The 27,101-nt window shown below is 47.3% G+C and overlaps 1 protein-coding gene across 2 annotated transcripts in view; it reads right to left on the bottom strand.

Annotated features, from left to right (window-relative positions):
- ADAM19 (ADAM metallopeptidase domain 19) overlaps window positions 1-26,838 on the bottom strand; it is a 33,467-nt gene extending 6,629 nt beyond the window's left edge. For both annotated transcript variants that reach the window (XM_050311920.1, XM_050311919.1), the window contains exons 1-19: window positions 26,764-26,838; window positions 26,461-26,531; window positions 23,432-23,502; window positions 14,059-14,137; window positions 12,921-12,997; window positions 11,119-11,311; window positions 10,618-10,683; window positions 9,210-9,281; window positions 8,211-8,377; window positions 6,997-7,081; window positions 6,610-6,749; window positions 5,270-5,447; window positions 4,339-4,428; window positions 2,925-3,120; window positions 2,566-2,674; window positions 1,823-2,015; window positions 1,189-1,269; window positions 317-425; window positions 86-221 (exon numbers count right to left, since the gene is read on the bottom strand). In XM_050311920.1, the coding sequence (XP_050167877.1) occupies window positions 86-221; window positions 317-425; window positions 1,189-1,269; window positions 1,823-2,015; window positions 2,566-2,674; window positions 2,925-3,120; window positions 4,339-4,428; window positions 5,270-5,447; window positions 6,610-6,749; window positions 6,997-7,081; window positions 8,211-8,377; window positions 9,210-9,281; window positions 10,618-10,683; window positions 11,119-11,311; window positions 12,921-12,997; window positions 14,059-14,137; window positions 23,432-23,502; window positions 26,461-26,531; window positions 26,764-26,824 (2,174 nt within the window). In that variant the 5' untranslated portion in view covers window positions 26,825-26,838. The remainder of the gene's footprint in view (window positions 1-85; window positions 222-316; window positions 426-1,188; window positions 1,270-1,822; window positions 2,016-2,565; window positions 2,675-2,924; window positions 3,121-4,338; window positions 4,429-5,269; window positions 5,448-6,609; window positions 6,750-6,996; window positions 7,082-8,210; window positions 8,378-9,209; window positions 9,282-10,617; window positions 10,684-11,118; window positions 11,312-12,920; window positions 12,998-14,058; window positions 14,138-23,431; window positions 23,503-26,460; window positions 26,532-26,763) is intronic.
- Between the last annotated feature and the right edge of the window lie 263 nt (window positions 26,839-27,101).

Below are 27,101 nucleotides of genomic sequence, written 5' to 3'. Positions count from 1 at the left end.
CCTCACAGCCTTTACAATCTCTTCTGTCCTGGCACTGAAGGTGGGAGGGGGTGCAAGAATACAAAGCACAGCACTGACAACTCACCTGAACTGTGGTGTCTTCTTTAGGGAACAGATGGCAAATTTATTCCAGCATTTCAAATAATAGAATAAAAACATGATTCCAATGAGAAGGAGAATGGGAGCCAGGACTGCAAGAGTTATCACGACTGCTGAAGAGCCTGAGGGAAAGAAAGTAGAGTTTGTTAAATGAAAATCTCTCAAACAAACACAGGTCCTTCTGAAGTGGTACCATCACAGAGTTGGTCCCACTCACCTTCAGGTGCGGGGGGACCACTGTCCAAGCTTCCTCCCCTCCCCTCCTTGTTGCAAAACGGGGGTTCCCACCCCTGGTTGCAGTGGCAGTTCTTGTTGTTATTGCAGACCTGGAGTAGGAGAATTCAGAGACTTTAGTGCCAGCTACTAAGAAACCTTCAAACTAAAACAAATTAAGCCATTGCTGAATAAAACACTACAGAAGAAACTCTCATGGGCATAAATAGGGAGTTAAGTGCCTGGAAATTGTGTTTTTTTCAGGGAGTGAAAGTGCCTCTTATTGCCTCAGATATTCTCCATTTCTCCAAATGACAAGGGTTCTTTAGCTGAAGTACCAATAACCTGAATTCAGGAGAAATGCAGCTTTTAGAAACACCTTTCTCTTATCTCTAAATAGAAGGATACTACTCTTCCTTTCATCCAGTGAAGATTTCTCATTGTTTAGGCCAAATAGCTTGAGCCATTCATATCTGTCTTTTCTTTCCATCCCCTGGGGGCACTGTAGAGCAGTTTGGGATAAACTGTTCTAAATGTGAATTTTTACTCTGTTTTTCCTTCGGAAAATCTGATATATTTTTTTCACTCAATCTAAACTGGGCCCAGAAGATTCCTCTTTGAGATTGCCCCTTCTTGTTTTTCATTCATTGCAATTCATATCCCTCCAATAAACCTCCTTAAATCATATGTCAGAGGGAAGCTCATGGACCAGAAAATGCATCAAACAGGAAAGGAATGTGCAAATTAATAACCAAGAAGCCAAAGTCTGGAGCAAACCTAAACATGGTATCAGAACTGAGCTGAACAACCACCCACAGAAGAATGGCAGCCCATCCTGCTCCAGCCTGAAATGGAGATGAAAAGGAAGACACTTACTCCATGCCCATGGCACTTCTTGCTACAGCTTTCAAAATCAAAGATGATGGATGTGTTCTGGCAGCGACCCTCAAAGCAAACCTGCAGAGAAAGGATCCAAACACTCAGCACTGGTGAGTTTTCTACCGCGTTACTGCCTTGTGTTATTTTGTCACTCATGGGGTCCCAGACACCTTGGAAATGCAGCTAATTCCCTGGGCAGAACAACAGGCCATGAAGGTAACCTGGTTCCCAAGCAAACAGTTAATCCCTAAATCCCACCTAATGTGCATCAGAGGAGTGGGTGCTCTGCAGGCAATAACTTGGCTTACCCATGGCAAGTCCCTGAAGGAGTTATCACATATCTTGATTTCTAATTGTGTGTCTCACCTCTAAGCAAGACAACCTCAACCAACTAGCAAATCCCAAATGTAGCACTGGCCCTGAACTTCATCTGTCAAGAACATAAGGCCTGTAGTGTGTGTTCTTTTCTCTGAAGCCTCTAAGAAATTATTTTTCCAGCAAATATAAAAATCTCCTAGAGAGGCGTCGGACATGAGAAATTAAAGGCTTGATAACCGAAAAGCACATTCTGCGTGGAAAACTGGTATGCTGAAACCTCCCCCCGAGCCATTTCAGGCAGAACTGTACCTACATGATGGCTCCCACACTTTGTTCCCGTCAGCACCAAGCCAGGATCCAGCATCTCCTTTTCCTCGCTGTCCGATCTGTACACGTGGGTCCCCCGGCACATCTGCGTGTTGACCGTTGTGTCTATGGCCACAGCGTTGGGCTGCAGGGGCTTGGAAGCGTAGCTCTGGCACTGGATCTTCCCACATTTGGCATCTCTGATTTCAGAGAGAGAGAGAGAGAGGCTAAAGTGATTATTTCTGGCCTGCTGGATGTTTTGCAGGCACCAGCTCCACACGTAAATTAAAGCAGCAGCGGTGAGTCATTGTTCGATGAGCAAGAACCAGCCCAAGCAACAGTGTCTGATGGGAACTCATGGTACCATCTCACAGTCCCCATGGATGGGGGGTGATGTCCCCGTGATGTCCCCATGCCAACCTCAACAAAACCACAGTTAATACTAAGAAAGTTTTGTCTCAGATAGAAAGCCGCGTTTCATTTACAGTTTTAAAAATCCCCTCTTCTGTTGCTTTTGGGAAAAAAAAAATCAACTAGATGTTTGAAAATGCAAAAGGTAGGAAAGTGGTGAACTGAAAGCTTCAGTTTTAAGGGCTCTAAGTTCAACAAGGATGCAGCTGGATTCCCAGGAGGCAGAGGGAGGGAGTAAAACCAGTGCATGGATCAGTTTTATCTACTGGCCCATAATTTTGTAATATATAGAAACATACTCTCCAATGAGCAGGTCTTGGCTGCCACTCTGCTCTGTACCTGATATCACACTTCCTGTAGTTCCCATAGATGTCCTTCCCACAGTTCCCATAGATGTCTCCAGCAGCATTAACCTTCTCAAAGCAGGCATCTGGTGCTGGCCACGCTCCTGCAAGGAAGAGACTGCTGTGGCTGATTCCTGAGGAGCCTGGCAGCCCATCTCACCCCAGGCCAACCACTCAGTTGCTCTCTTTCTGGAATGCTTTGAGCATGGGAAATTTTTGCTGGCTTCTCCAGGTGAGTAAGGCAGGAGAAAAGGCTCCCCAGACTTTGCCACTGATAACGGGTATGGGAGGTGCTACTGCCTTGCACAGGATGAATAACAGCAGGATGCCACAGAAGGTTGCCTGTTGCCTTACCAGGCCCCCACAGCTGCACACACTGGTCCCTGTATGTGAGGCACATGCCACTGTAGCAATAGGCCCTTCCTCTGTCGCAGGGAGCCCCATCAATCTGGTAAGAGTTGGGGGGGCAAAAGGCTGACTCGCCAGTGCAGTATTCTGGGAGGTCACAGGGTCCTGACATTTCCCTGCAGAGAGTTCCTGGAGACATCAGCTAAAAAGAGACAATGGGGGAAAAAAAAAGGGAGTTATTGCTTGGCTTCTTTGTGGTGTCTGCACAATGTCTCCCTGTAGATAAGACAGCATCTTGCATGTGTGTCACTTCATCTTCCTTGTCTTGAGGTTTTTTGAGGTCAGCAGTGACTCATATAACCATAATTTCATTAACTGGGTGAACTGTGTGGAATCAAATTAATGACTGGATCCCTTCCCCAGGTAGCAGTGAGATCATTCACAGATGCTGCTGGATCTCATGGGGACACTGATCCATCTCGCTCTGCCCTTGGGTAGGATCCAATTTGCCTGGACCATTTCTGACAGACATTTGTGTAATCTGTTCTCAAAACCCTCCCTGTTTGGGAAGTTTGTTCCAGTGTTTGCCTGTCATTTCTGCTGGAGACATTCTCCTAATGCATAGTGTATGTCTCCCTTGCTCCATGAGTTTACTCATTTCATTCTTCTCCTGTCCACTACGCACATGGAGAACAAAGGGCATACCCAATTACATCTAGGAAGTTGTTCCAAGTCTTTTGTGAAGGGAATGACTCCAGGTGGATTTTCACATGCTCAGGAAAGGTCAGTAAGAGCAAGCAATCGATGTGCAAACAATGAGACTAAGAGAAATTATTGCCTATGTTCCATTTTTTAATTAATTTGCTGTCAAAGCTTGAGATCTTTGGCTCCAAAATCAGAAACATGTTTTAACCAGTCTCTACAAGGAATGCTGGGATTTAAAATTATAGCAGTCACAGATATATAATTCTCTTTGCCAGCATTTCTTCAGCAAGCACCTGAGCTAAAGGAATTCAACTGCACCTCAGAAAAGAGGGTTTGGAGCCAAGACAGCATCCAGGCTACACCCCAGAGGAAGTGTTTGCTCCAAGAGCTCTGTCTAGATTTCTTCTGGAGCCAAAGGAGAGAAATATTAACTCTGATTAGCCCCATCCCTAAGTGTTTGGGAGAGGCAGAGTGACTTCATTCCAACAGCATGCACAGCTCATCTTAAGTTATCACAGGAGCAAATTAAATTAGACAGCCAGAAGAAAGGAACCCCACCAGTTTGACTGCAGTAGTAGCTGTTGTACCTAAAAGATCAAACCAGGAGAGGATCTAACCTCTACTGGGCTATTTGCTCCCTTTCCCCTCCAGTTTCCAGCCTCACAATTCCACCCCCGTTATTCTCTCTCCCCTTAGGAAAACCCAGAGCTCCCACCTTGCACTGATGACAGCAGCTGCCGTGGGCACATTCAGCACCTGGCTTCAGGGAGCAGGTGCTGGCATCGCAGCAGGGGTTGTTGCACTCCTGGAAGACAGGGAGATGCAGCAGAGTTTACAGGGCAGACGTGAGGCTGACACTGATCTGCTCTCATACGCGACGAATTACAAGCAAACAAAGTACCTTCCTCCCTTCCACAGTGTGCTCATGACACACAGCACTGCACAGCCATACCCTCTGATGGACTGCCTAGATACTATTGGTTGTGCTCATTGCACCTGGACAGTCTGGGCTGCTGGTTCCAGCTCCCTTTTCTCTTATTAGTCAAAGGATGGATTTGGAGAAGTGAGATGCAGTGCTAAGAGAAGCCCCATCCTTATCAGGAATGGAGCTGTAGATAAAGGGAACTTACATATGGGACTGTAACATCTGGAAGAATTCTTCCTGGACATCAGGGAGAATTTCTTCTCAGAAAAGGCTATTAAGTATTGGAATGGGCTGCCCAGAGGAGTGGTGGAGTCACCATCCCTGGAAGTGTTCAAGAAACTACTGGACATGGCACTCAGTGCTCTGGTCTTGTTGACAGGGTGGTGATCAAAGGTTGGACTCAATGATTTTGGTGGTCTTTTCCAACCTTAATGATCTGTGATCTAAAATCACTTTTTCTTCTCTTTTTTAAATGAACTTTTCATCACCTCTGTTCAGCCCTGGATCACACCATCCCTGGGTTCTGGGATGCTCTGTACTACACACTGTGAAGTTGGACATGATACTGAACCTTGCTTTGCATTTACATACAGGGAAGGTGTGTGTATCTCCTGCACAAAGAAAAGCTGATTACAGATCCCATAACTGTATTTGCAAAATAAGTAAAAAAACCCATTGTGTCCCACTAAACCCCAAATGGTTGGATCTGAACAATTGTTACCTCCAACTCTCCACAGTCACACTCCTCCCCGTCTTCCAAGTAGCCATTTCCACATTTTTTTCCACCATACATTTTCTTGGTATCTGGCATATTGGAGAGACACATGCCTCCACCAGATTGCAGATAATTCTCCAGCTCTCTTCTATTGCACTGGTTGAACACCTTGGGGAATGGGTGCCTGAACACAGACAGCAGAGAAAAAACATCAAGGCAGATCTGGGCAATGATTTAGAGAACCAGAAATGAGCACACACAAATCCTGACAAATGCCAAAATCTATGGAGTTGTGCTAAAGCAGATGGTGATTTCATGTTCCTGAATTACACTTGAAGACAAAATGAGACTGCACTGCAAGACTGTCTAGTAATAGAATGGCCTTAACAAATTAACTTTATAGGATCAAAATATGTTGAGTTAGATTTGACTTTTGGCAAGCATGGCTGTCCTTACCTGCTCAGAAATAAGCTATGGCTTATTTCTAACTGCTTGAACAAGCCTTGGAATCCAGCACTCAGCCTGTGAATAACTGCTTGAACCTAACTGCTAAAAATAACATTTAATTTTTCCTTTAATTTAATAATTCTACAGCCTCATTTTGAAGAATATATTTTCTGTTACACGAATTATTAATTTCTGTTACTACAGTGCCAGAACCTTGCACTCTGTGGATGACCATGCATGGGTGTGTGCATGCTGTGTGCCACTTGCGTGCCACTACATTTTCACTTCTCAAATAAATGGTTTTTTTCTTATTTAGAGGAAACCACACACAGAAAAGAAGATATCTGGGGGAAAAAAACCTTCTAAACCCCAAGGAGGAAGGCTTGAGGAAAAGTGGAATAAGGCTTTAAGTGAATGGATTTGTCTGACATGTTTCGTGAGTGAATTATGTTGTTTCCTCTTCCAAAATGAGCTATTAAATCCCCTGTGGGTTTCTAGAGTCACTCTTGCTTCCCTTTCTCTCAAAGCTGACTATTTGTTCCCTTTCAAATACAGGCTCACTGAAACTAAGGAATATTCTTAAGAAAAGAGAAGAGGACAATTTTCCTTTTTTACCAGTCTAGAGCTCCACTTCTAAATGCTGCCAGGTGCCTACATTACCTAAGGCCAAGCTCAGGCCTAAAGCCTACTCAGGCAGCAATCAGTTCATTGTGAATTTAGCAAATTGCTGCTGATCCATGATCCAGGGTTTGCCCAGCAGTACTTTCTCTATAAACACACTGCCTCCAGCAGGCAGCAACAGACTCACCTTCAGTCTGCATTTCTAGTTCTTACTCCACCAAGGCTCTTGTAACAAAGCCCTTTGCATTTCCCCATGAGACCACGTAAGATGAACTCACCCTGTTGCAGAAGCCATGATGCAGCCTCCATCTGCTGCAGGGGTAGTACAGCAGCCAGCTGAGTCGTGATTCATGCCAAAATTGTGTCCCATCTCGTGGGCAAGGGTAGCAGCAACACCAATGGCATTATCAGAGTGGTCCTGTGCAAGGGCAAAGAGGCACATCAGCATTTTACCTGTGCCTGTCCTGTGCACCTCTGTGTCAGTGGGGGAAGTGGCACTGCTCTTTACTACAGGTAGAAAATATCTACTGAAGGTACTCCTGCCTATAAGCAGGTGAGCTGGAGAACTTCAGAGGAAATATTTTCTTCCTGGGCTTTTGGAGGCATCTATCTATGTATTCACTGCTGGCAAGAAAACTTTATATTAGGTATTAGCCATTACTTACCATGTTTACTCCTCCTGACTGGAAATCAGAGCACATGGCCATCACGGGAGCCAAGCCTACCGTGGTACCTTTGAAGGGCACACCCCTAAAATCAACCCAGAAAGACCATGAAATGGCACTGAGGCACTTGAGAAGGCAGGCAGAGAAATAAACCCTGCAGTGCACAGCTTCATAGATAGACACAATGTCAGGGGGACACGTTGTCTTTGGTAGCATGTTCAAGTACAGGACATCACAGCAGAGCTACAAAGCCTTAAGATCTGTTTTGCTTGGACTCTTGCTTTGTTTTATGGGCCAGCCAGACAATCCTATTTTTGATAATGGTCTGGTGCCAAAAAAGTGCTCCTGCTGAGCTTTGCAACAAGCACAGAAAAGACTGTTTCTGGATCCTTAGCTGAGTAGTGAATACTTAATTTACCCTAAGCATGATATTTGGCAGCTTGGGATTCAGGGATTTGACAGAGTACTAGGTAACACCTTTGAGGTGCAGCCATGCTCAGCTCCTGCCTGGTGAGCTGGAATTCTGCACCATCCCTGACAGCATGTCTGAAATGGAAGCCCTGGATATTGAGCTGAGGACATGGCCAGGTGAAGACAAAATACAATAAAGTTAAAGTGAAAACACCTCAACCAAACAAAACAAGAGAAAAGGCAATATATCTCTGCATTTCAGTCCTACAGGTCCTCTGACTCACCACTATTTTCTGGTGGATGAATTACCATAGAAGAGGTAATGAGATCTGAGAGTTGCTGCAAATTTTTTTTCTTCCAATGACATCTGCATTGCTGGCCCTAATGAGATCAGTGGGCCATCAGCCATCAGTCACAGGCCAGCAGCTCCCAGGACTGGGACCCTGTGTCTCAGTGTGATGAGCTAGGGATGAGTGCCTTCCACAAAGGGCTGAGCTCCCCTTTACAGGTCTTGCTTATGGTTTGGATTTTCTTGAAATTGCCCATGTAGCTGTGTCAGATCACGTGCAGCTGGTTGCGATACACAGTAATGGCGATGCACTTTGAAGCACTTGTATTGAGAACCCTGCACAGCCCAGGACCTCCACTCTTCCTAAAATGGTTGTGTTTGGGGGCTGGAGCTGAATCCTAGCTGAGCAGCCCCTACATAAATCTACCATTCTGAATCTTAGAACAATACAGTCTTACAAAGCAATTTTCCACCCACTCAACCCACTTGTCAGAAACAGGGGAAATCGACTTACGTGATTAGTTGGGCATTATCGTGTTTCCTGTGCACCCTCTCTTTGCTGCTCCAGGCCAGAAAGGACTTCAGGGTGGAGTAGGGGTTCTCAGTTATATCACATTTATTCCAGTTACTCCAGATCTCCAGCCCCACTAAGGCAATCCGGATGTTCATGGATCGGTAAAACTAAGATAGAGAAAAGAGATCGTAAAATAAGCACCACAGATTTATTTTACTGTGTTTTAAATCTTGAATATATACCCTGCTAATTGATACTAGAAATCCATATGTCCAGAGGAGGTGCTCCCTCTGGAGATGCATTGCAACTCAGTGCCATAGCTCTGCAGAGAGAAACGTGAAAACACCCACAAACCTAAACTTGACTGTAACAGAGACATAGAACTTTCATTTTTGAGTGAATGACAGACATAATATAGAGAACAAAGACTGGAGACTGACACCATATTTCATCTTTAGATATGTCAAAATTCCTAGAAAAAGGAAGGAAATAATCTGCTGCCCACACCAAGTACAAACAGGAGAAGTATTTATGGGCAGCAGCGTGAAGGGAGTGGTGGAAAGAGTTTAAGGGGAGAAGGGGAGTATGAAGGGAGTAAACCTGAAAAGTAGGAATGTTTACTTCAGCAGCACTGCGTAGCACTTGAAGAATGAGCTCTGAAGGCTCCTTCCAGCTCTACTTCCCAAGTTTTCTGCCATTTCGAGTGAATACATTAGTCCCTTGTCTAAAAGCATTACTTAGGTAACAAATGTAATACAGAGATGCAGTAAAACACAAGATGCTCATGTTGGCTCCAAGGTAAGGAATGGAGATTCCCCCACCCCATTCTTGATGTCCAACAGCACAGTTGTTTGGCAGATGCTCTCCACTCCCCAAGTCACTTGGGAGAACTGCCAAAACATTACTTTCCCTCCCAAGAAACAAGTCTTCCTCTGTCACAATTCTCATATTTCATGATCTGGGCCTTGCTCTCCTCATTTCACACACCCCCAAACTCACCTTATCTACGTAATTAGCAGTCTCCACCAATTTAAGCCTCGTTGCTTCAATGCTGAAGTGATGCTTCTGAAACTGAACAAAACAAACATGTCAAGCAGCACAAAGGCAACCAGGAAGACAAGTCCCATTACTCTGAGAACAAGAAGGTAACTATGAAGTGAGGCCTGAAAGTCTCCCTTCATTGTACACCTGACTGTAAGCCCACCCTGTACATGTTTATATAGAATTCACCCCTGGCACCCCACTGCAGTGATGTTACTCAAGCAGTGGCAGTAACACAGTGGAGCAACCCGAACTCATCAGTGCCCCCAGAGCCAGGGGCTGACAAGGAGCTGAAAAAGGTGCCAGGTAAAATGTGTGGTAACATGACTTCATCTTTGAGGCCAAGGCTGCCACAGTGCTCATCACATCTCGCTCATCCAACCGATTTGCCTGTTTAAATCACCTGGCAATTAATGAGTTAACTTTAGCAAACTGTTTGATTCAAAGGATTACATTGGCAAAATGTTTAGATTTTTGTTTTACAGATGACAAAACCTGGGAGTTTTCTTCCAGTGGGGAACACAGTAAAGTAAGGGCAGTTAATGACAACAATCGTGAGGGTGTCTGCCCCAGCCTATCTAATCAAAAATGCTGAACAACATATGGCAGTTCCTGTGTTTTCTCAGTTTCCCTGGTGTCCTGTTGCCTAATAGAGAAACCAAAATAGGTTCTGCCTCTTTAGTTTTGTTCAGACTGAATTATAGCCCAGAGCACTGTGTGGCTTTCCCTACTGGAGTTTCAAGTTGTAAATTATGGATAGGACCAGCCTGACTCCCGTCTGTGCTGGAGATTAAACAATCAGCAAAACAGTGTGTGGTTTGCACTGTCAGTAAGTGTGTCTGGCATGCTGTCCAGGCTGGGGATGGGGGAGGGACTGCTGACTTCACTCGACTTCTTCCAGACCTATTATGTGATTTGGAGCCTTAAAAATGTCTATTTATGTATCTGCTACCAGCTCAGAGCAGAGCATAATCATGGTTATCTTCTCTGGAGATTAAGTGTGCTGCAGAGTTAGAAGCACATCATGTCTGGAAACCCCCAAGTTCCCCTATGCTGAAGGCAATCTCTCCCACCAATAACCAGGACCAACCACTGCTGCCTTGGGAGGTCAGAACTGACCCTCCTCCCTCTTCCAAATCACAACCTGCACCTCTCCCCTGGCCCACAGTGGCTGATGGTGGTGGCAGAGGGGTCATGGCTGCTAGGACAAAGGTGACCAAGACACAGCTCTCCCCGGCTGCTGGTGAGGATGGGAGCATTGGGATGGCAAGAGGAAACCTGCTGAGCTCCAGCTGCCCTCCCTGCCCTGGGAGATGCTGCAGGAGGGATGGTGCTCCATTGGTATAAACATGACCCCATTTCTTACCTCTGCATAATCAGCCACAAGCAGGAGCTCCACGTACTTTGTAGCCTGCAGAGTGTCCCGTTTCACCTGCAGGAGCAGCAACACAGGTTATTCTCCAACATACCCCAAGAAACTCTTCACAAAGCATATGTACAGGCCATTTTTCCCAGTTTGTTTCTCACTAGCTGTTCAGCCCACCCCATCACACACAGGAACCTCCAGATGTGATTGACTTAGAGCAACCAAGTATCACAAGTCAGTTTAGCTACGTCCTCAGCCAGCCCCATGCCTGTCCTCAGCCCACCCCTTTGCTCCTGCGTTGGACGCAGAGATTTGTGCAGGAACAGCTACAGCCCACAACAGTCCCCAATACTCACTTATTTCCCTGCTGGAGCTGCTATTTCACAACCAACTTGCTACAAACCCTCTTAAATATTCTCCTTGACTTCACTTTCTGAGCTATGCTCCCAGAGAACAGCAGGCTTGGAGCATCATGCGTGGACCCAGGCTGAGGCCCCTCACCCTCTGGCGTGGTGGTTTCATCCCAGTTGTGAAGTCCCTGAGCCAGTCTTCAGCTGCATCCCCAGTGTCCTGGTGGCCACAGGCTCCCCTCTGCAATCTCAGGTTGTCCACCCTGTAAATCCAGTGCTGGTTTGGGCTGTTGGGAGCTGGCTCCAAGATGTAGCTGGAATTGCTGCTCAAAACGATAAGTCCTCTGTTGAAAAGGGAAGCAATAAAAGGGAAAGTTAATTACTATCACAGCAACTGGAGACAAATCCTTCTGCTGCTGCTGCTGCTGAATTCCCAATTGACCCTAGCAAGACACTTATCTTTACCAGGCCAGTCAGTTCATTAATAAAAAGGATAGGAATATTTTGAGTTCAGAGGGGGAAATCCCTGAGCTTCCATATACTAAAATGTATTCAGTGGGCCTCAGGCATTAAGGGACTGTTGGAGTATGTGCTGTAACAGTGCTAACCTGAGAAGTACTGATTTTTTTCACATACAGTTTGTTTTTTTTAAGGGCAGTGGAAGCTTTTCAACAAATAGAAGAAATTTGCCTCTAACAGAACTGACCTGATAAATGTGAAGACTTTATTTGTCAACAGAAAAAAGAGAGTTTTCGCAGTCAAGTGCACATAGCCAGATGGTTCTGGTTTTCTCAATGAGCATGCTACAGCCAGGAAAGCTGGAACTCTGTGTTCTCTGCCCTCTACAAGACATGTGGCTCAATGGGCAGCACACCTCCCTGTGCAGGCTCAGAGTGAGAACAGCCACGTGTGCTCAGCTCCTGTGCCTCCCCAGAAGTTTTCTAACAATGTCAAAGAGTTGCCAGCAGACATTGACAACTCAGGGATGCAGGAACCCCGCTGCTTGGGCACAGTGAACATCTCTGTCCCTCTGCAGCTGGAAGGCAGAGCCTAGGAAAACACAGGCTGACAGAAGCACAGCACACCTGCGACTGCTTTTGCTTTTGGATTATTTATTGTAAGCCACAGGTGGCTGCACTGTCATGTTTATCTCACTGGGCTCTTTGGCCCATGCTACATTCACTGAAGATGTCTCAGGTTTGCTTTGGCCCAGGCTGTTTCCTGGCTGGAGCCAGTCCCATCAGCACAGCTTCCAATCAGCGCTCCAGAGCAGATGACCACAAATGTCAATAAAGCCCGTGTGACGTTTTGGAAACAAACTCTGAGCTGGTGCAAATGAATGCAGCTCCTTGGTTGCAAGGAACCACTTCATTTACTCCTGGCTGAGGACAAAAACCCCTCTTTTCCTGCCACGAACTCCATCACTGCCAAAGCAAAGGTTTCTCGTGCACAACATGCACACACAGTGCTGGCACCACCCAGGGAGAGAGCAGAGAGCAGGGCTGACAACCCAGGAGGAAATTCAGACTTGGAAGACTTTGCCCCAAAGCACAAACACAAACTTGCCAGCTGTGAGAGTCTGGGAGAAGGAGCTGGTTTCTGCATTAGTGTAGAGCATTGGGCTGGGACATGGTGAGTCCTGTCCCTGCCTGTAACAGATGCAGCCCTGAGTCACTAAAAAGAGCATTTTGCTCCAGTGGACTCTTGAGTTGAACTCAGTGATTGCAGCAGCCCACGTTGCCAGCACCCAGGGGGAAGGAACCAGGAGCTGTGGTTACTAATGACACCCCAATTGCTGCGTTTTCCCCAACATGCTCCTTTTAATGCCCAGGTCTGTTGGGTGGGTGGCCTTTGAGAACAGCTTTATCCACACAGAGAGAAACAGGGCAGCCAGGCTGCTGGGGAGCAGAGCTCAGGTGGCAGCACACCAAGGAGCAGGGCAGAGGCACTCACCGCAGCCCTCGGCACGTGCTGAGCGTGACGCTGGAGTGCTCCCGGCCCCGCACCACCCCGTGGTAGAAGCAGTGGTCCTGGAAGGCAGAGGGAGGCAGGGTTGGCAATGGAGTTCTTGGGATGGACACGAGCTATATTTAGGCATCGCCGAGTCCCGTGCGGGCCCTGCCAGTGCTCCAGTAATTGTTCTCTTTCCGCTGCGTTTGGCAGCTGACTGTCACCGCTAAATCTCTGTGACTCCGCATCGAAATGTGGCCTTTCAGCTGCCATGCGTGGCCTGTGCCAGAGCATCAAACAGCTCCTTGTTGCCAGTAAAAACTGAGAGCTTTGAATCCCCAGGGAAGCAACTCAGATGGCTGCAGCGCTAAGGACGACCCAAAGCTTTCTGCCCTGTAACAGGAGCTGCCTATCGATGGCAGCTGGCCCTGGGTCAGGCCCCAAAGGACGTGACTTCAGCCCCACAGAGGGTGACACCATGGGCAATGGGGGAGTAAGCCCCTGTCTTGGGGCTCCCGGCGAGACAAAGACAGCCTCTGGCGGGGACAAGGAGGCTTTGGGGCAGAATCGCCAACATATTCATCATATCCCTTCCCCTCACCCCAGGGCAGCGTTAGGAAAGATGATCTCATGGGGATTTTATCTCTTATTTTTGCTTCACGACCAATGCACATCTTTGTGCTGCTGCAGCAGAGAGCCAGCCAAGGCCCGCGTGAGATGGGAGATTTATGGGACTCTTACTGAACAGCAGCCAGCTCACAGGGGCTTGTTTTTCCAAAGGCTGGGAAGGTCCCCAGCATGGAGTGCCCAGTGGCAAAACTAAAAGCAAGAGGATGAGCAGCGCGAGGAAAAAATGATTCCCCAGCACCCAGAGAGAGGGGAGCAGCGCTGGCGGCTGACCTTGGCTCTCATAGCAGAGCTCAGCAAAACAGCAAGATGTTTTTACCATTTTTGGGGGATGGAGCAGCTTTCTCACTGGAACCTCCCAGGTCAGAAAGCCAGACTACCCTCCCCTTCAGCTTAAAGCTGTGGGGACCTGTGCACTCAAAGAAAGGCTCTGGAGGAAGAGCTTACCCCATGTCTCCGAGCCCCCTGCCTGGTCTCCCCTGCAGCTGTGGGAGGGAACATGCTCTGCACTCACCGTGTGGGTCAGGGGGGTGGTCTGGGCTTGCCCAGTGTGGCTGTAATGGGTCTCGGTGTAGCCTGGTGCAAAGAGGTTTCTGCAGAAACAGCGGAAGGGGAGAAAGAAAAGGAAAAAAAAAAAGAAAGCCAGTTAGACCTTTCTTTAGGCATGGATTTCTGCTTTGCAGGGGTGCTAGAAAATCAGCTAGATCCAGCTCTTCCTGCAGTCAGTGTAAACATTCCTGTTGCTGTGAGCCGCTGCTGTGGACTCGGGGCAGTCACTGTTTTCTGCCTGCAGTGCAAAACCAACTGCAGCAGCCTGTGAGGGCAGGCAGGTATTCCCAGGACACCAGCTCTGCTGTACCTCTGCACTCTGCTCTGGGACATCAGCAGGTTTTGCCTGCTAGGCCCTTGTTAGCACGCTGTCCCCAGGGAGCAGTGGCAGCTCCTGGCGGCTCCAGAGCCACTGCAGGACCGTGCCACAGAGCACGCTGTGATGGCACAGGGTCAGGAGGCGGAAGCACAGCTGACCTTGCCACATCAATCTGTGTGCCCTGGCAGGAGCTGAGCGCTTCTCAGGGAGCACATCCGCTTCTGAAAGGGTGCAGCAAGCTATCTAAGTGCTCTTTCAAGCCATTTATTAAATTAAAACAATAACAGAGAGCCTGTCCCTGAGTTCAATCAGGCACCAAGATCCAATTGCAACAGCTGCAAGTGAACAACTCCATTTTTACATGGAAACTTTAAAAACAAACAAACAAACAACCAAAAAACACAAACAAACAAAACCCCACAAAAACACACACAAAAAACCAAACAAAAAAAACCCCAACAAACACAAACCCAACATCAGCATTGACCCCTAATGGGCACAAGTCTCTGCAATTTCCTCTCTATTGCCAAGTTATACCCCAGATATACTGGGATTAGATTCAAAGCACCAAGTCCAGCCTAACAAGCTCACCACAGGCCAGTTCAGGACACATTTGGGCACTGATGTGTGTTCTCAGCTCAAATCCAGACTGCCTCCAGTGCCCAAATCTGAGTACAATTATAAACCAATCTGCATCTGCATTTCAACTTCTGCCCAGAAGCCAATTCACATCTTTGTTCCAGGAAAATGCTGATTCTTGAATTTGAATTTGTTCATGTCATCCTCATGTACACAATATTCTCCCTGTCTTCAGCCCAGTATCAGACTAAAAGTCTATAAAAGGAGCTCCTGTGCACTGAATAGAAAGCATTTTGATTTTGCTCCAGAGGAAACAGCCTTCTCCTTCTTTTTAAACATCTGCATTTGCTAAACAGTGATGTAAAAAAGTACAGCAAGTCAAACTCTGGGCCAAACCAAGAAGGTCGTATCCTGTGTCCATCTCAGCAGTCATAAATGTAGGTTTAAAGCAGTCTTTTAAAACAATAGCTTGACTTCCAAAGATTTGGAGAAGGATCACAGAACATGCCCCATCGATGAAACACACTTCTGCAGCAACCCCACAGTGCTGTCAGGCCACCAGAGTGCCACATTTGCCCTCCACGAGGATGCCACATGCACCCTGGGCAATGCATTACCAGATGCAGCTGCAGCTCAGTCCTTCAACATCCCTGTTTAATGCATTCCATGCACCAGATTTTAGAACTACGAATTGCAAGAATGCAAGGGGAAAAAAAGTTTTCTTCTTTTCTTTGTCTGATTTCTTTAGGGTGGATGAAGAATCAGGAGCAAACCCTGAGATTTTTCCATCTGCCCTGGCTTTTGGTATGTGGCAGTCAGATCTAATCTACCTTGAAAGCCTCTCTGTTTAAATAAGGGATTGGGTGCTTGTGACATCTAATTAAATTAGGTCAGAACGACAGGAAACTGAACCTTTCATCAAAGTGTTTGAAAGTGCTTTGCCCATCTGGCATCCACACCTGAATAAGTACCGATGGCTTGGTGATAGACAAAACCATGTGCCACTGTTGTGTTTGATGGCATTTGATGTCAGGAATACAACAGCTTTCATCTCCACTTTTAAAGTTCAACATAGCCCAGAAAAGCTAATTTTGCCACCTTTTGATGTGTTAGTTCTCATCACTAAGTGCTGTCAGAGATCAGAAGGCGAGCTTGCTATCCCAGGTCTGTAAACTGAAGATAAGCACCACAGCACCATCCCACAGAACATAACTCCCTTGATCTCCCTGACTGCAGCATGAGGGTGCAATAAACAAATATTTAATCAACAGATTGCATTAACAAGGAAATTGTTTTGAGCAGTATCAGGTATCTGGTCTGTGTCAGGAGAGCAGACACTCAACCAGTGTGTGTGTGTGCTCTTACAGCCAGACACCAGCCCATGGTTTACAGTAGCTGAGGCTCTGCACAGCCTGCTTGTCTCATTCTCAAACAAGCACGCTTATGTTTTCTTCCTGCTCCTTTATTCTTGGAAAGCATTTGCTATGAATAGCTATTTTATCTCTCCTCCAGCACCAGCCCTAAGACTCCTCAGTGCTGTGACTCCTGCCCAGCCCCAGGGCACTGCTGCCCAGCCCTGCTGCTGAACTGAGCTGTGCTGAGCACCACAGCCCAGCACACCAGATTTCAGGGCACAGGATGATGCTGCACAACACAAGGTGTGTGCACATCTTTTCCTATCTTCAGACTCAGGCTCTGGCCCCTTCTAGAGTAGATTAAGGAGCTGAGAGCTCTGCCTGAATCTTTAGGGATGCTTGCACAGCTGCTGAAGTGAAAGTCTGTGTCATCTCCATGTTACAACTTTCAAGCCTCTCTCCACCAGTTGAGTCCTACCCTACACCACAGGCTCCCTATGAAAAGTGCAGTTTCTTATTCTGAGCTTGAAACAGTCCTGTTTTGAAGAGAGTTCCCAGCCCTTAATTCAGGGGAGCCCTGGAGTTCTTGCAGCACTGCTAAGAAGGGCTGTCACAGTGGATTGCACAGTGTGTGGTGAGGAGGGCAGTGAGGAAAGAGGAAAACAATAGGACATCTTGCAACACACTTGGGGTCCTATCTCACTATGAGCCTGTCAGAGTTCATTCCCAGCCCAACTCACTTCCTCAGCTAGCACCAAACTGTAAATAAACAGCAAACAAGCCTTCTTGCCACCTCAGAGTGCACCAGAGTTACCAGCCAGTCTTGACCCTCTTCTCCACCTGTACCAATTGTTGGATAAACAGGAGAGAGACATGCATACCCCAAAACCTCATCTGCCATCATTTCAGGACAACATTGCTGCCAGGCTGAACAGCTGATTTCAGGGAAGCTCAGCCCTGCAAAGGGCTGATGGAACTGCTTGACCATTTCCAGAAGACCACAGAGCTCACCTCCTTGATGGGTGAAAGGAAAGTCTGGAAAAAACAGCACAATTTTATTCCTTCTTCTCCATTACATTACATGTCTCAGTGACCCCTTCTCCAGGAACTCACACTGAAGCTGCAAAAGTTTGGATGCAAAATAACATCACCTAAAGGCTTCTGAGACCCAGTCAGGCAGCTGGCAGATCACTTAGCACACTTCATCTTCCTAAAAGGCAGCACAGAGTCCCTCATTAGAGGAGTTATCAGGATGAAGAATTGATGAAGTCAGAGGAAAACCTGGTTTGGGATGGGAGTGCTCTCCTTTGCTAAACCTCGACAGCAGCTGCAGCCTATTTGAGGCCAGGGTAAGCTACACAGGGGCCCTTGGGATGTTCTAGAGAGTCCCTCACACCTTTCCAATAGGGACCAGCTTTTGTCAGGGTCAGTCAGTCCCCAAGGTCCAGCTCAGCATCCAAGTTCAGGGTGGAATAGCCTGCTCTTGGCAGGGTTTGTTCCCCGGAAAGCTCTGGGAGCCGGGTTAAACACAAGCACGGAAGCCAAACGAAGGAAGAGTGGCTCGGTGCCATAATGTACAGATGGCTTGGGACTGTTTCTGCTGATGACCGACGTGGAGGGATCTTGGTCCTGCTCCAGCCTGTCAATGATATCATTGTTTGACACAAAGCCCTCCTCCCTGTGCTGCTCCCTGGAAGGGCCCTGCCTGCAGAGCGGACAGGACATGGCAGCCTGGCTCTGTGCTGAGGGAGGTCACATAACTTCAACTCATGAACGGATGGTTTTGCACAGGAGAGACAGGAGGAGGGTGCAGGGCTTTCTTGGCAGGCAGCTGCCCCTGTGGCACTCCTGGGGATGGTGCAAGAACAGGCCTCCAGCTCATCTGGCCACTGCTGAGGAGCAGAGGAGCAGCAGGGGGGAGAGGGGCTGCACGGCACACCCAAATGCTCCCAAAAAACAGCAGAAAGAAAATTAAGGCCCTTCTTGCATGACCATGTTCACTTGAGGGAGTGCACTTTTCCCAGCTGCTCTGGAGAACCTCACCCCTATTTTCCTGATAAATGAGAGCAGTTTTCTGTTGCCTGTGAAACATCACTCGTTAGCACAAGCCTGAGGGGCTCAGAACCCTCCCTCCCAGTGGACCACCATGAATATGCTCAGTTCCACCAGCCAGAGATCACCCACGGGCACCCAGAGGGCCCTGGCAGCATTCTGGTGCTCTTGCTATTTGGAGCAAGAAGGATTTTTTTATAATTTGGTCCCATTAGCAATCTTGTTTGGGTTCATTTTTACAGAGGGGCTGGTCTGCATGGACAGCTGCCAGTTTAAAAACACCCAGTAGTATCTAGGAGATGGACATGTTTTTTATTTCCTCCCCCAAACCAAAAACCAAATGGTCCATGAAGCTCTTGTGAGAAACATCAACATTAATTTTTCAGTCATGGGACCAAGAAAAGTAAAGCCTCCAGTCTCTTACATCTCTTTCCCTGTCCCTTTCCTCAAATCACAATAAATCTGTCCAGCCAGGCTGCCAGCATCTGGGGGTGGAGGGAATTGATTCTCCCAAGAAACTTCAGACATTGTATTTCCATCTACAAATTGTGGTCCCACTCCATTGTCTCTCAGCAGGATCCAAGTAGGGTAAGAAGGGGAATTTGAACTCTAACCTCCCAGTCACTTAAGTGTTCCCTAAGGTCAGAATTTATTATCAAAAAAACCTGAAGTGACCCCAACTTGAACACGACCAACACATGACCTATGACAACATGAGCAGGCAGGTCTGCTTTCCATATTCATCACTAGTGGGAAATGGGAGATTTCAAGTCTCTGGAATATTTTCCAGTCAAAAGCTGGCACTTCATAAAACCAGTGAAATCCAAAATTTTTTTCTTGGTGAGTTCCATCCAGATGAATCCTGGAGCCCTTAAGCTCCCTTCCTCAAGAGCTTTTGCTAGGAATATGCTTATTGTGCAAACACAGCAGTTTGGAAGGAAAAAGTAGCTTCCCAGCCACTGAGATGTAACTAAACAAATCATTTTTAAGTTCTTGAAAAACACCACAGTCTAAAGACTCTCCATCCCCTTTTGCCATCTGCATCATCTGTGACATTAACTGTGTAAATCATGTTGAAGGACCCAAGCAAGATTTGTCACATAGCAGCCCCTCAGCTTACCAACAGGAACCATAAAAGTTGCCCAGAGAGGAAAAAGGAAATAAAATAAATGGAAAACTGGCTGATAATGTGTCAGTGCACAAAAGATTTAAAAGGCTCCACTTCCTTGTGTCTTCCTCTCTGCCCCACAGAGAGGAATCACTGAATAACCCAAGGGAATCAGGAGGCTGAAAAGTAGCTATGGCTTTCCAGGTCCCACCCCTACTTTCCTAATGACTCCAAGAGACAGTAGAGCAGGATAAACTCAATTTCCCTCTTTTACACAACCCTTATCCCCTCCCCACAAAGGAAGACCATTAGACATTGATGATGTGTAGCCCATCAGTGGAATAATCTCATATATCCTTCCTGCTCGGAAATGGGCAGCAACTTTGCCTCTTCCTCACTCAGTTGGTAGGAGAGGTCTGGGAAATGTGCAAAAGCAGGAAACAGTGAAATACAAGTGACACAGTTCTCTTACTGTACTGCTGAGAGCATCCAGTGGGGTGGGAGTGATCATCCCCTACCCAGGTGGGGCTAGAAGAGATTGGGAATGATACCACTTCCTATCAGATCCAGTTGCCTAGGAAAAAAAACCAGCTATCTGGATGGCTCCCAAGGTCAGACCAGATGAGCTTCAGACTTCCTCTGCAGTGTCCTCAGCCAGTTGCTGCACATCTCCTCTGGGGCTCTGCCACCAAGTGCCCCTCGCCATCATGGCTGCTGAGGGCAGGCAGCATCCAAAATAGGCAGCTAAGAACCCAGGCTGCTCACAGGATTCACTTGCAGGCAGGGACATCCCCTGGAGAAGCCTCCACTACCCTTGGCAGCTGAGAGGGCCTTTCCCAAGTCCATTCTTCCCATGAGAGACACAAAGTGGAAGAGAAGAGGGAGGGAAGTCTTGTTGATACGTTTCCTGAACTCAGGTTAGAAGACAAATTCCATGCAGGTTTCTGCTGTGCAAATAAGAGCTCTCCACTAAGAAAAGGCTCACACCAGGCAGTGCTGCCACACACATTGAGAGCTCTCAGCATCCCCTCCCTGTTTGGCTCAAAGCTGCTTTTTATTAACAAATGCAAATGCCTTTTACAAAAAGTCACTTTTCATCCAAGGTTTGCAACTCAGATTCTTCCGCTCCTAAGCCCCAGCCAAATTTAAATCTGCTTTATAGGCATCTCTCCATATATTTGTTGTTTGTGCAGCTTTGAGCTTTCCAATCCCGCAGCTGCAGGACGTGGTTTTGAGTCATTTAAAACAAGCCTGAGTCGTTTGGGGGATATACTTTTGTCGCTATTCAGAAATATTAACTAGTGTCATGAACTCTGCTTGGAACTACAGTGAGGTTCTGCTTTCTTGTCAAAATCCCAAGCAGGAAATAATGCAATATTATGCTAATGCAATAACTGTGTTTGTAAATATATGAAGCCCAAATGCAGATCTGTGCTGAGCTTATTACAAAACACAAGGTTGTGCGCAGCTCTGAAGCAAGATATGCAATAATTCCTGTGTTTCACCTCTGTGGATGAACACAATGTCCTTTTCATATGGAATATGAAATCATAGGCTTGGTGTGAACATTTCTTCCACATATTGAAACCAGCACGTTTCTTCCAAAGCTAGTGCATCCCTACCAAAGCTGTACAGATTATGACACTTCCTCCACTCTTCAAAGCAATCTCATCAGCTCTGTCTCTCCATAAGGACAGTGGTGAATGTGTAACAAGGCTGCCTAATCCCCCAAGAACATCACTTTGAGCAGTTTTAGTAGCTTGGCAAATCTCCTTTCTAGCTTTGGGAAACGTTGGGTAAATCATATCCCAACCAAACCCAAATTATGCAATCATTTCATGCTTTGTTTGAGTGATGGGAGTCTGGGATGTGGATACAAGAGTAAAACCGGGGCCAGGCAGGTGTGTTCACACTCCTGTCATGAGCCCAGGAATAGAGCTGGAGCACAGCACCAACCTTGGTAGCCAAGCTGGTTTTCCAAATCTCCTCTCAGCTTGAGCAGTTAAATGACCCAGAACTCTGGGTCTTATTTTAATTTTAGAAGCCTTCATCGAAGTTGCAGTTCTCTTATGCCCACTTCCATGTGAACTCAAAGCCAGGAGCAGAGGAGCAGACAGACTTTAGACAACTTTGAAGGGGCAATTCCCACTTGGACGATTTCACTTTCTCTGATAAATAGCATCCACAGGGTTCTCAGGGACGACTTCATCATTCCACTTTCAATCTAAGTGTCTCTAAATTACTTCTGCACCTTCACAAGCCTCTGAAAAGTGGAGCCTCTCCACTAAATCAAACTCAGACTTGCATTTTGGCACTGCATCATCATCTTTCTTGAGCAAAGACTTTGGGCCAGGCAAGACTCCCTTGTGAAGCACTGCTATCTATGAATCACCTGCTTTTGCCACAGAAAATAAAAAATGAATGAAAAATGAAAAAATAAACACCTCCAAACCCCTTGCTGTATTTCACCAGCCCTAGCAAGGCGATCCATCCCGCAGTGGAAGTGTGTGCACAGGCTTAACCCTGTGTGTATACATCTCAATGAATGAAAATGCACTTCAGGAAATAAGCACAATAGAAACCTTCTATTATTGTATTTCTGTTTACTAACACCAGCAATGAGCTTTTCTGTGCTGGAAATAGCATGGCACTGCTCCCGAGAGGCACCTGGAGGCTACATCACCATGCTTGGAGCACAAATGGATTAACTCAGCGAGGATCCTTTCTCTTGCCAGCTTCCACTGTGCCAGAAATATTCACCTTTGCATAGCAACTGCAGAATAAGCAAGACCTGTCAGTCCTGGAAGCAGACCCTCAGCAGCATCAGCTGCTTCCAGGTTCAGTTCAGAGCCTGGCTTGGTACCACTGTCGTCAGCAACAGCTATTTCTCCTGTGTTAGACAGGGCTGAGTTAGCAGTGCTTATGGTGCCTGGTCTCTATTTTCCCAGCTGAGAGATGCCAAAAGACACAGAATTGATAGCTGTTTCTGTTTAGCTCTACACAGGTGCATGACTGCCTGTCAAAGGCACCCTGCTTTTGCAGCGCTGAATCTCTCCATAGCTTATGTAACTTATTACAGGAAACATCTTGTAGGAGGTACTTTCCTTCCATCAGCCATAGATTTCAGGCTTTACTGCAGACAGGGCTATGAAAAACTTGGTTTTCTTCCAAAACACTCTGAATATCATTTAGGTTTATGCACTGCCATCAGAACTAGTACAAGAAAGAACGTCTACAGACAGGCTTCTTGAGCTAAGTTTGCAGCTGCTCTCCCACCACTGGAAATTAATATACTCACAGGGCAGAGGGGCTCTGGGGCAGCATCCAGACCAGAATCCTTCCACCTACCTTAATCTCCTGCAGCTTCAGCTGAATTAAATATGCATCGTGCCCTATGATACCACACAGCATTGCTGTCTCATGCCTGTGAGGAGGCTGCATTTCCCTTAATGCAAAAGTAGTTTTTCAGTCTACTTTAGCATGAAAGGCACTAATGGAATTGGAACTGTCAGACCATTTCTCCTAGGAAGCAGAGCAGGACCTCTTTGGATCACAGCAAATGAAATCCTCATTAGAGTCACACTGACTTTAAAGCACCGAGCCATTTGGTAAATAGGGCACTTCATATCAGCAACATTTTACAGTTATTGTAGTAAGAATTATGATGCAAAAATAAGTTTACACACTGAGGATCAGGTCACCATCTGCTTTTTGCTGACAAAGCTCTGTTACAGTCAGTGCTGCTTGGCTGATTAACATCTGAGGGGACTCAGACTTGGAATAACCTTGAAATCCAGAGAAGGACTTCCTCATCCTGTCTTTATCAAAACCCTGTTGAAGTCAGTGAAGGTTTTCCTGTTGATTCCACTGTAATCCTTATTCATTATTTTAGTGAGATCACAATGCAAGGCACAATCACACTTACCTGTTTTTCTCCAGTTCCAAGACGAGCTCCTGGCCTTCTGCCTTTACCAGAACTTCAGCTCTGAGTGGATGCTGCATGTGAGGGAGAGGGTACCTGTTACTCACACATCATAACTACCAACACATCCACAAACACAAATTGTTCCCCTGGAAATTGCAGCTGACCTTAAACCACTCCTTGCCTTCTTCCTACTTCAGATCTGAAGTGATGGGGAGGAGATGGATGGGCCATGGTGGCTCCCAGCTCCAGGAATGCTGCTGCATCCCACAGCACAGCCACGCAGAGCCAGGAAGCAGTACAGGCACACTGCTGGGATGCTGTACCTGAGCTAGTGATCCTGGTGTCTCAGGAGGAATAATGGGCTCAGAACAGGCCAGTTCTGGAGTGCTTGGAAGGAGTGCTGGGTGGAAGGAGGTTGCTGTACCCCTCTGTCCTGTACACTGTGCCCCAGAACAAGCTAGTTAACCAAAGCTTCCTTTGTTGTCACAGCAGAAATACATTTTTAGGAACCTATTTCAGGACAGGGGGATTCACATCCCTTCCAGAGATTTTCACATAGTTCCTTTACTCACAGAAAAAGACAGTAAAAGACATGCAGCAGGGTCCCTTGGATGCCTTTAGGCTCTAGCCATTGTAAAGACAGTATTCCACAGCTGCTGTTGTTTAAGTCCCAGGCTGCCAAGGGACTGGAAACCATGACAGCAACTTTCTAGTGTGTTCAGGCACATACTACAGCCCTGGCTTGCAATCCATCTGCAGCTCTGAAGGAGGACACAGGACAGCCAGCTCCCTAAGTCCTGCTGCTTGAACAGAATGGACCCTAATTTCTTAGTGGAATGGAAAATGCATACACTAAAACCAACCATTTAAAAAAGAATCATTCAAAACACAGAAAACATAGAATATGCTTTCTAGAGGACCAACTAGAAGAGCCTCTGAGGTCTCTGGTTTTACCTCCCTCAAAGAAGGACCACTATACCTAAGCTCAGCTCAGGATTTCTGAGTCTGAGTGCTTTCTCTTAAAGGAAATGGATGAACAAATTTCCCAGAAGAGAAATAACTCATTTGATAACAACCCACTTCTCTATTGAGCTGGAAGAAAAAAAAAAAAGAAATTATGAGAACTGGTGAGAAAAGTAACCCATAGTATTTTCTGAATCAGTGTTGGAAGAGATTTTTGCGGAACAGAACAACAGAAAGTGAAATAAAGCAAGACTGACTGAATGGGGCTCTCTGATGATAGATCTGTCAGAGTTTCATTTACAACCACAGATGCTCAGTACATCTCAGGGTAATTCTGTTTCACGAACTAAATGTAAGCACTTGGGGGTCTGAGGGCCTCCATCACCGTAAAAGTCTCTTCACAAAGGTTGTGCAAACATCATTATTAGGAATATCGCTCTCCCTTCTCCTTCAGTAATCCCAGAGTCCATCAATTGCTGTGTAACTGAAATATCCCAGCTGCATATAAGCTTTGCTAACACTCATTTCAGAGCCACAGGAATTTGCCTGAAACAAACCAAGTACAACCCCTGAGACTCAGCAAATTTATATAAGGGGAAACGCTGTCCAGATGTATTTGCATCACTATCAATAACAGAACCAAAACTTGCAGGCAGCACTGCAAGGGCACTTTAAAGAGAATTAAGATCATGAGAGAATCACTGTAGCTTTCTTTTGTGCTGTAATATGACACAGTAATAAGTTTTAGAACCCCCAAATAACAGCACAATAATAATAATGAATTAATAATAAATACTCAAGAAAAATCATGGCATCTCCCATAAAGCTTCCCCTTTTTTTGATTCACAACGTAAATAACACCCTCTGGTTTTTCCTCTTTCATTTGGTTATGCAACTGTAATTGCTTCTGATTGTGACAACACAAAGGCTGAGAAGTTGTGTTTGTCCTAAGTCTGGCACCTCAGCAATTCTCAGAATGGCCAGAGACTACTGACACACCATCCATCCTCGTAACAGAAGCAGGGCTGTGATCTGTATCAACACACACTGTGTCTAAGACACAGTTAAACCCACCTGAGCTACTGGTTGGCTTTTCTTATTTTAGTGAAGTACCATCACAGCTGGGATTCACAGAACCATAGCACAGTCTGGGTTGGAAGGGTCCTTAAAGATCGTCTTGTTCCAAACCCCCCTGCCATGGGCAGGGACACCTTTCATTAGACCAGGTTGCTCAGAGCTCCATCCAACCTGGCCTTGAACACTTCCAGGGATGGGACACCCACAGCTTCTCTGGGCAACCTGCTTCAGTACCTCACCACCCTCACAGTCAAAAATTCCTTCCTAATATCTAATCTAAACCTGACATCTCAGCTTAAAGCCGTTCCCCCTTGTCCTGTCACTCCATGCCCTTGTAAGAAGTTCCTCTCTGGCTCTCTTATAGATCTTTTAGGCACTGGAAGGTGCTACAAGGTCTTCCCAGAGTCTTCTCGAGCTGAACAACCCCAGCTCTCCTAGTCTCTCTTCATAGGAGAGGTGCTCCAGCTCTTGCAGCATCTTCACTGCCCTCCCCTGGCCTCGCTCCGACAGGTCCGTCTGTGCTGGGGACCCCAGAGCTGGACACAGCACTGCAAGTGGGGTCTCACCTGGGCAGAGTAGAGTGTCAGAATCCCCTCCCTCGCCCTGCTGGTCACACTGCCTTTGATGCAGCCCAGGATACAGATGGCTTTCTGGGCTTATCTCCCCCTAAAGCAGATGACTCTCTTCAGCTGTTCCCTAAATGCCACTGATTGCATGGCCCCACTACCGTTTCACAGATCAGGTAAATATAGATCGAGGTTTTAAGGCATGGCAGAGGGCAGAGTGAAAGCAACGCCCAGATGTGCCAGCCAGCTCATCCAGCCTTTCCCGGGATCCGGAGGAGCGGCAGCAGCTCCTGGCTCATCCCCGCGGATCGCCACAGGTTAACACACCCAAAATTCGCATCACCAGGTGCTGCGCTAACCGCGACATCTTCCCCGCGCCTGGTAACGGCAAGGAGGCTCGAAAACAAACCAGAAATGACCTACCTTGTGGCTGCCGGGGCCGCCCAGGGCTGCCCAGTGCGGCACCACCACCTCGGGCTGCAGCTGCGCTGCGGCTGCGGAGACAAGAGGAGCCGCTCAGCACCCCCGGCCCCTCCGCACCCCGGGCTTGGACAGCACGGAGCCGGGGCGGGAGAGGAGAGGAGCTCTGCGCTGGTTGTAGGAAAACCAGGAGGATCCCCCAAACAACCCACACACCCACCCATCCATCCATCCTCCCACCCTCCCTCCCCGGGGGCTCCCGCAGCCAGAGGCAGCGGCGCAGGGCGGGGGGCACCCCGCACTCACGGCGCGGTGGCTGCAGCAGCAGCGAGAGGGCGATGCCGCAGAGCAGCCCCCGGCCCCGCATGGCTCCGGGTACGGACCGGCTCCGCTGCCGCCGCCCGCCCTATAAACCCGCCCGCCGCTTTTCTCCTCCCACCGGGCCGAATCCGCTCTCCAGCCCCCCGCCTCCTCCTCTTCTCCCAGCCCAGCCCTCGGGCAGCACCCAGGGGATGCTCTCCGGGCGCTACAGCTGGGGGGCTGGACTGTGTCCCCCTCCCGGGCCCTCGGGACAAGGGCAAGCCTGAGCCCCTCCCTGCAACAGCTAGGAGGAACCAGGGGAGACCTGGGTGAGAGAAGCAGCT

Source organism: Myiozetetes cayanensis, unplaced genomic scaffold (genome assembly GCF_022539395.1).
Source record: "Myiozetetes cayanensis isolate MyiCay16 unplaced genomic scaffold, myiCay2020 scf17, whole genome shotgun sequence".
Lineage (NCBI taxonomy): Eukaryota > Metazoa > Chordata > Aves > Passeriformes > Tyrannidae > Myiozetetes > Myiozetetes cayanensis.
This window is presented reverse-complemented; position numbering and strand designations above follow the sequence as displayed.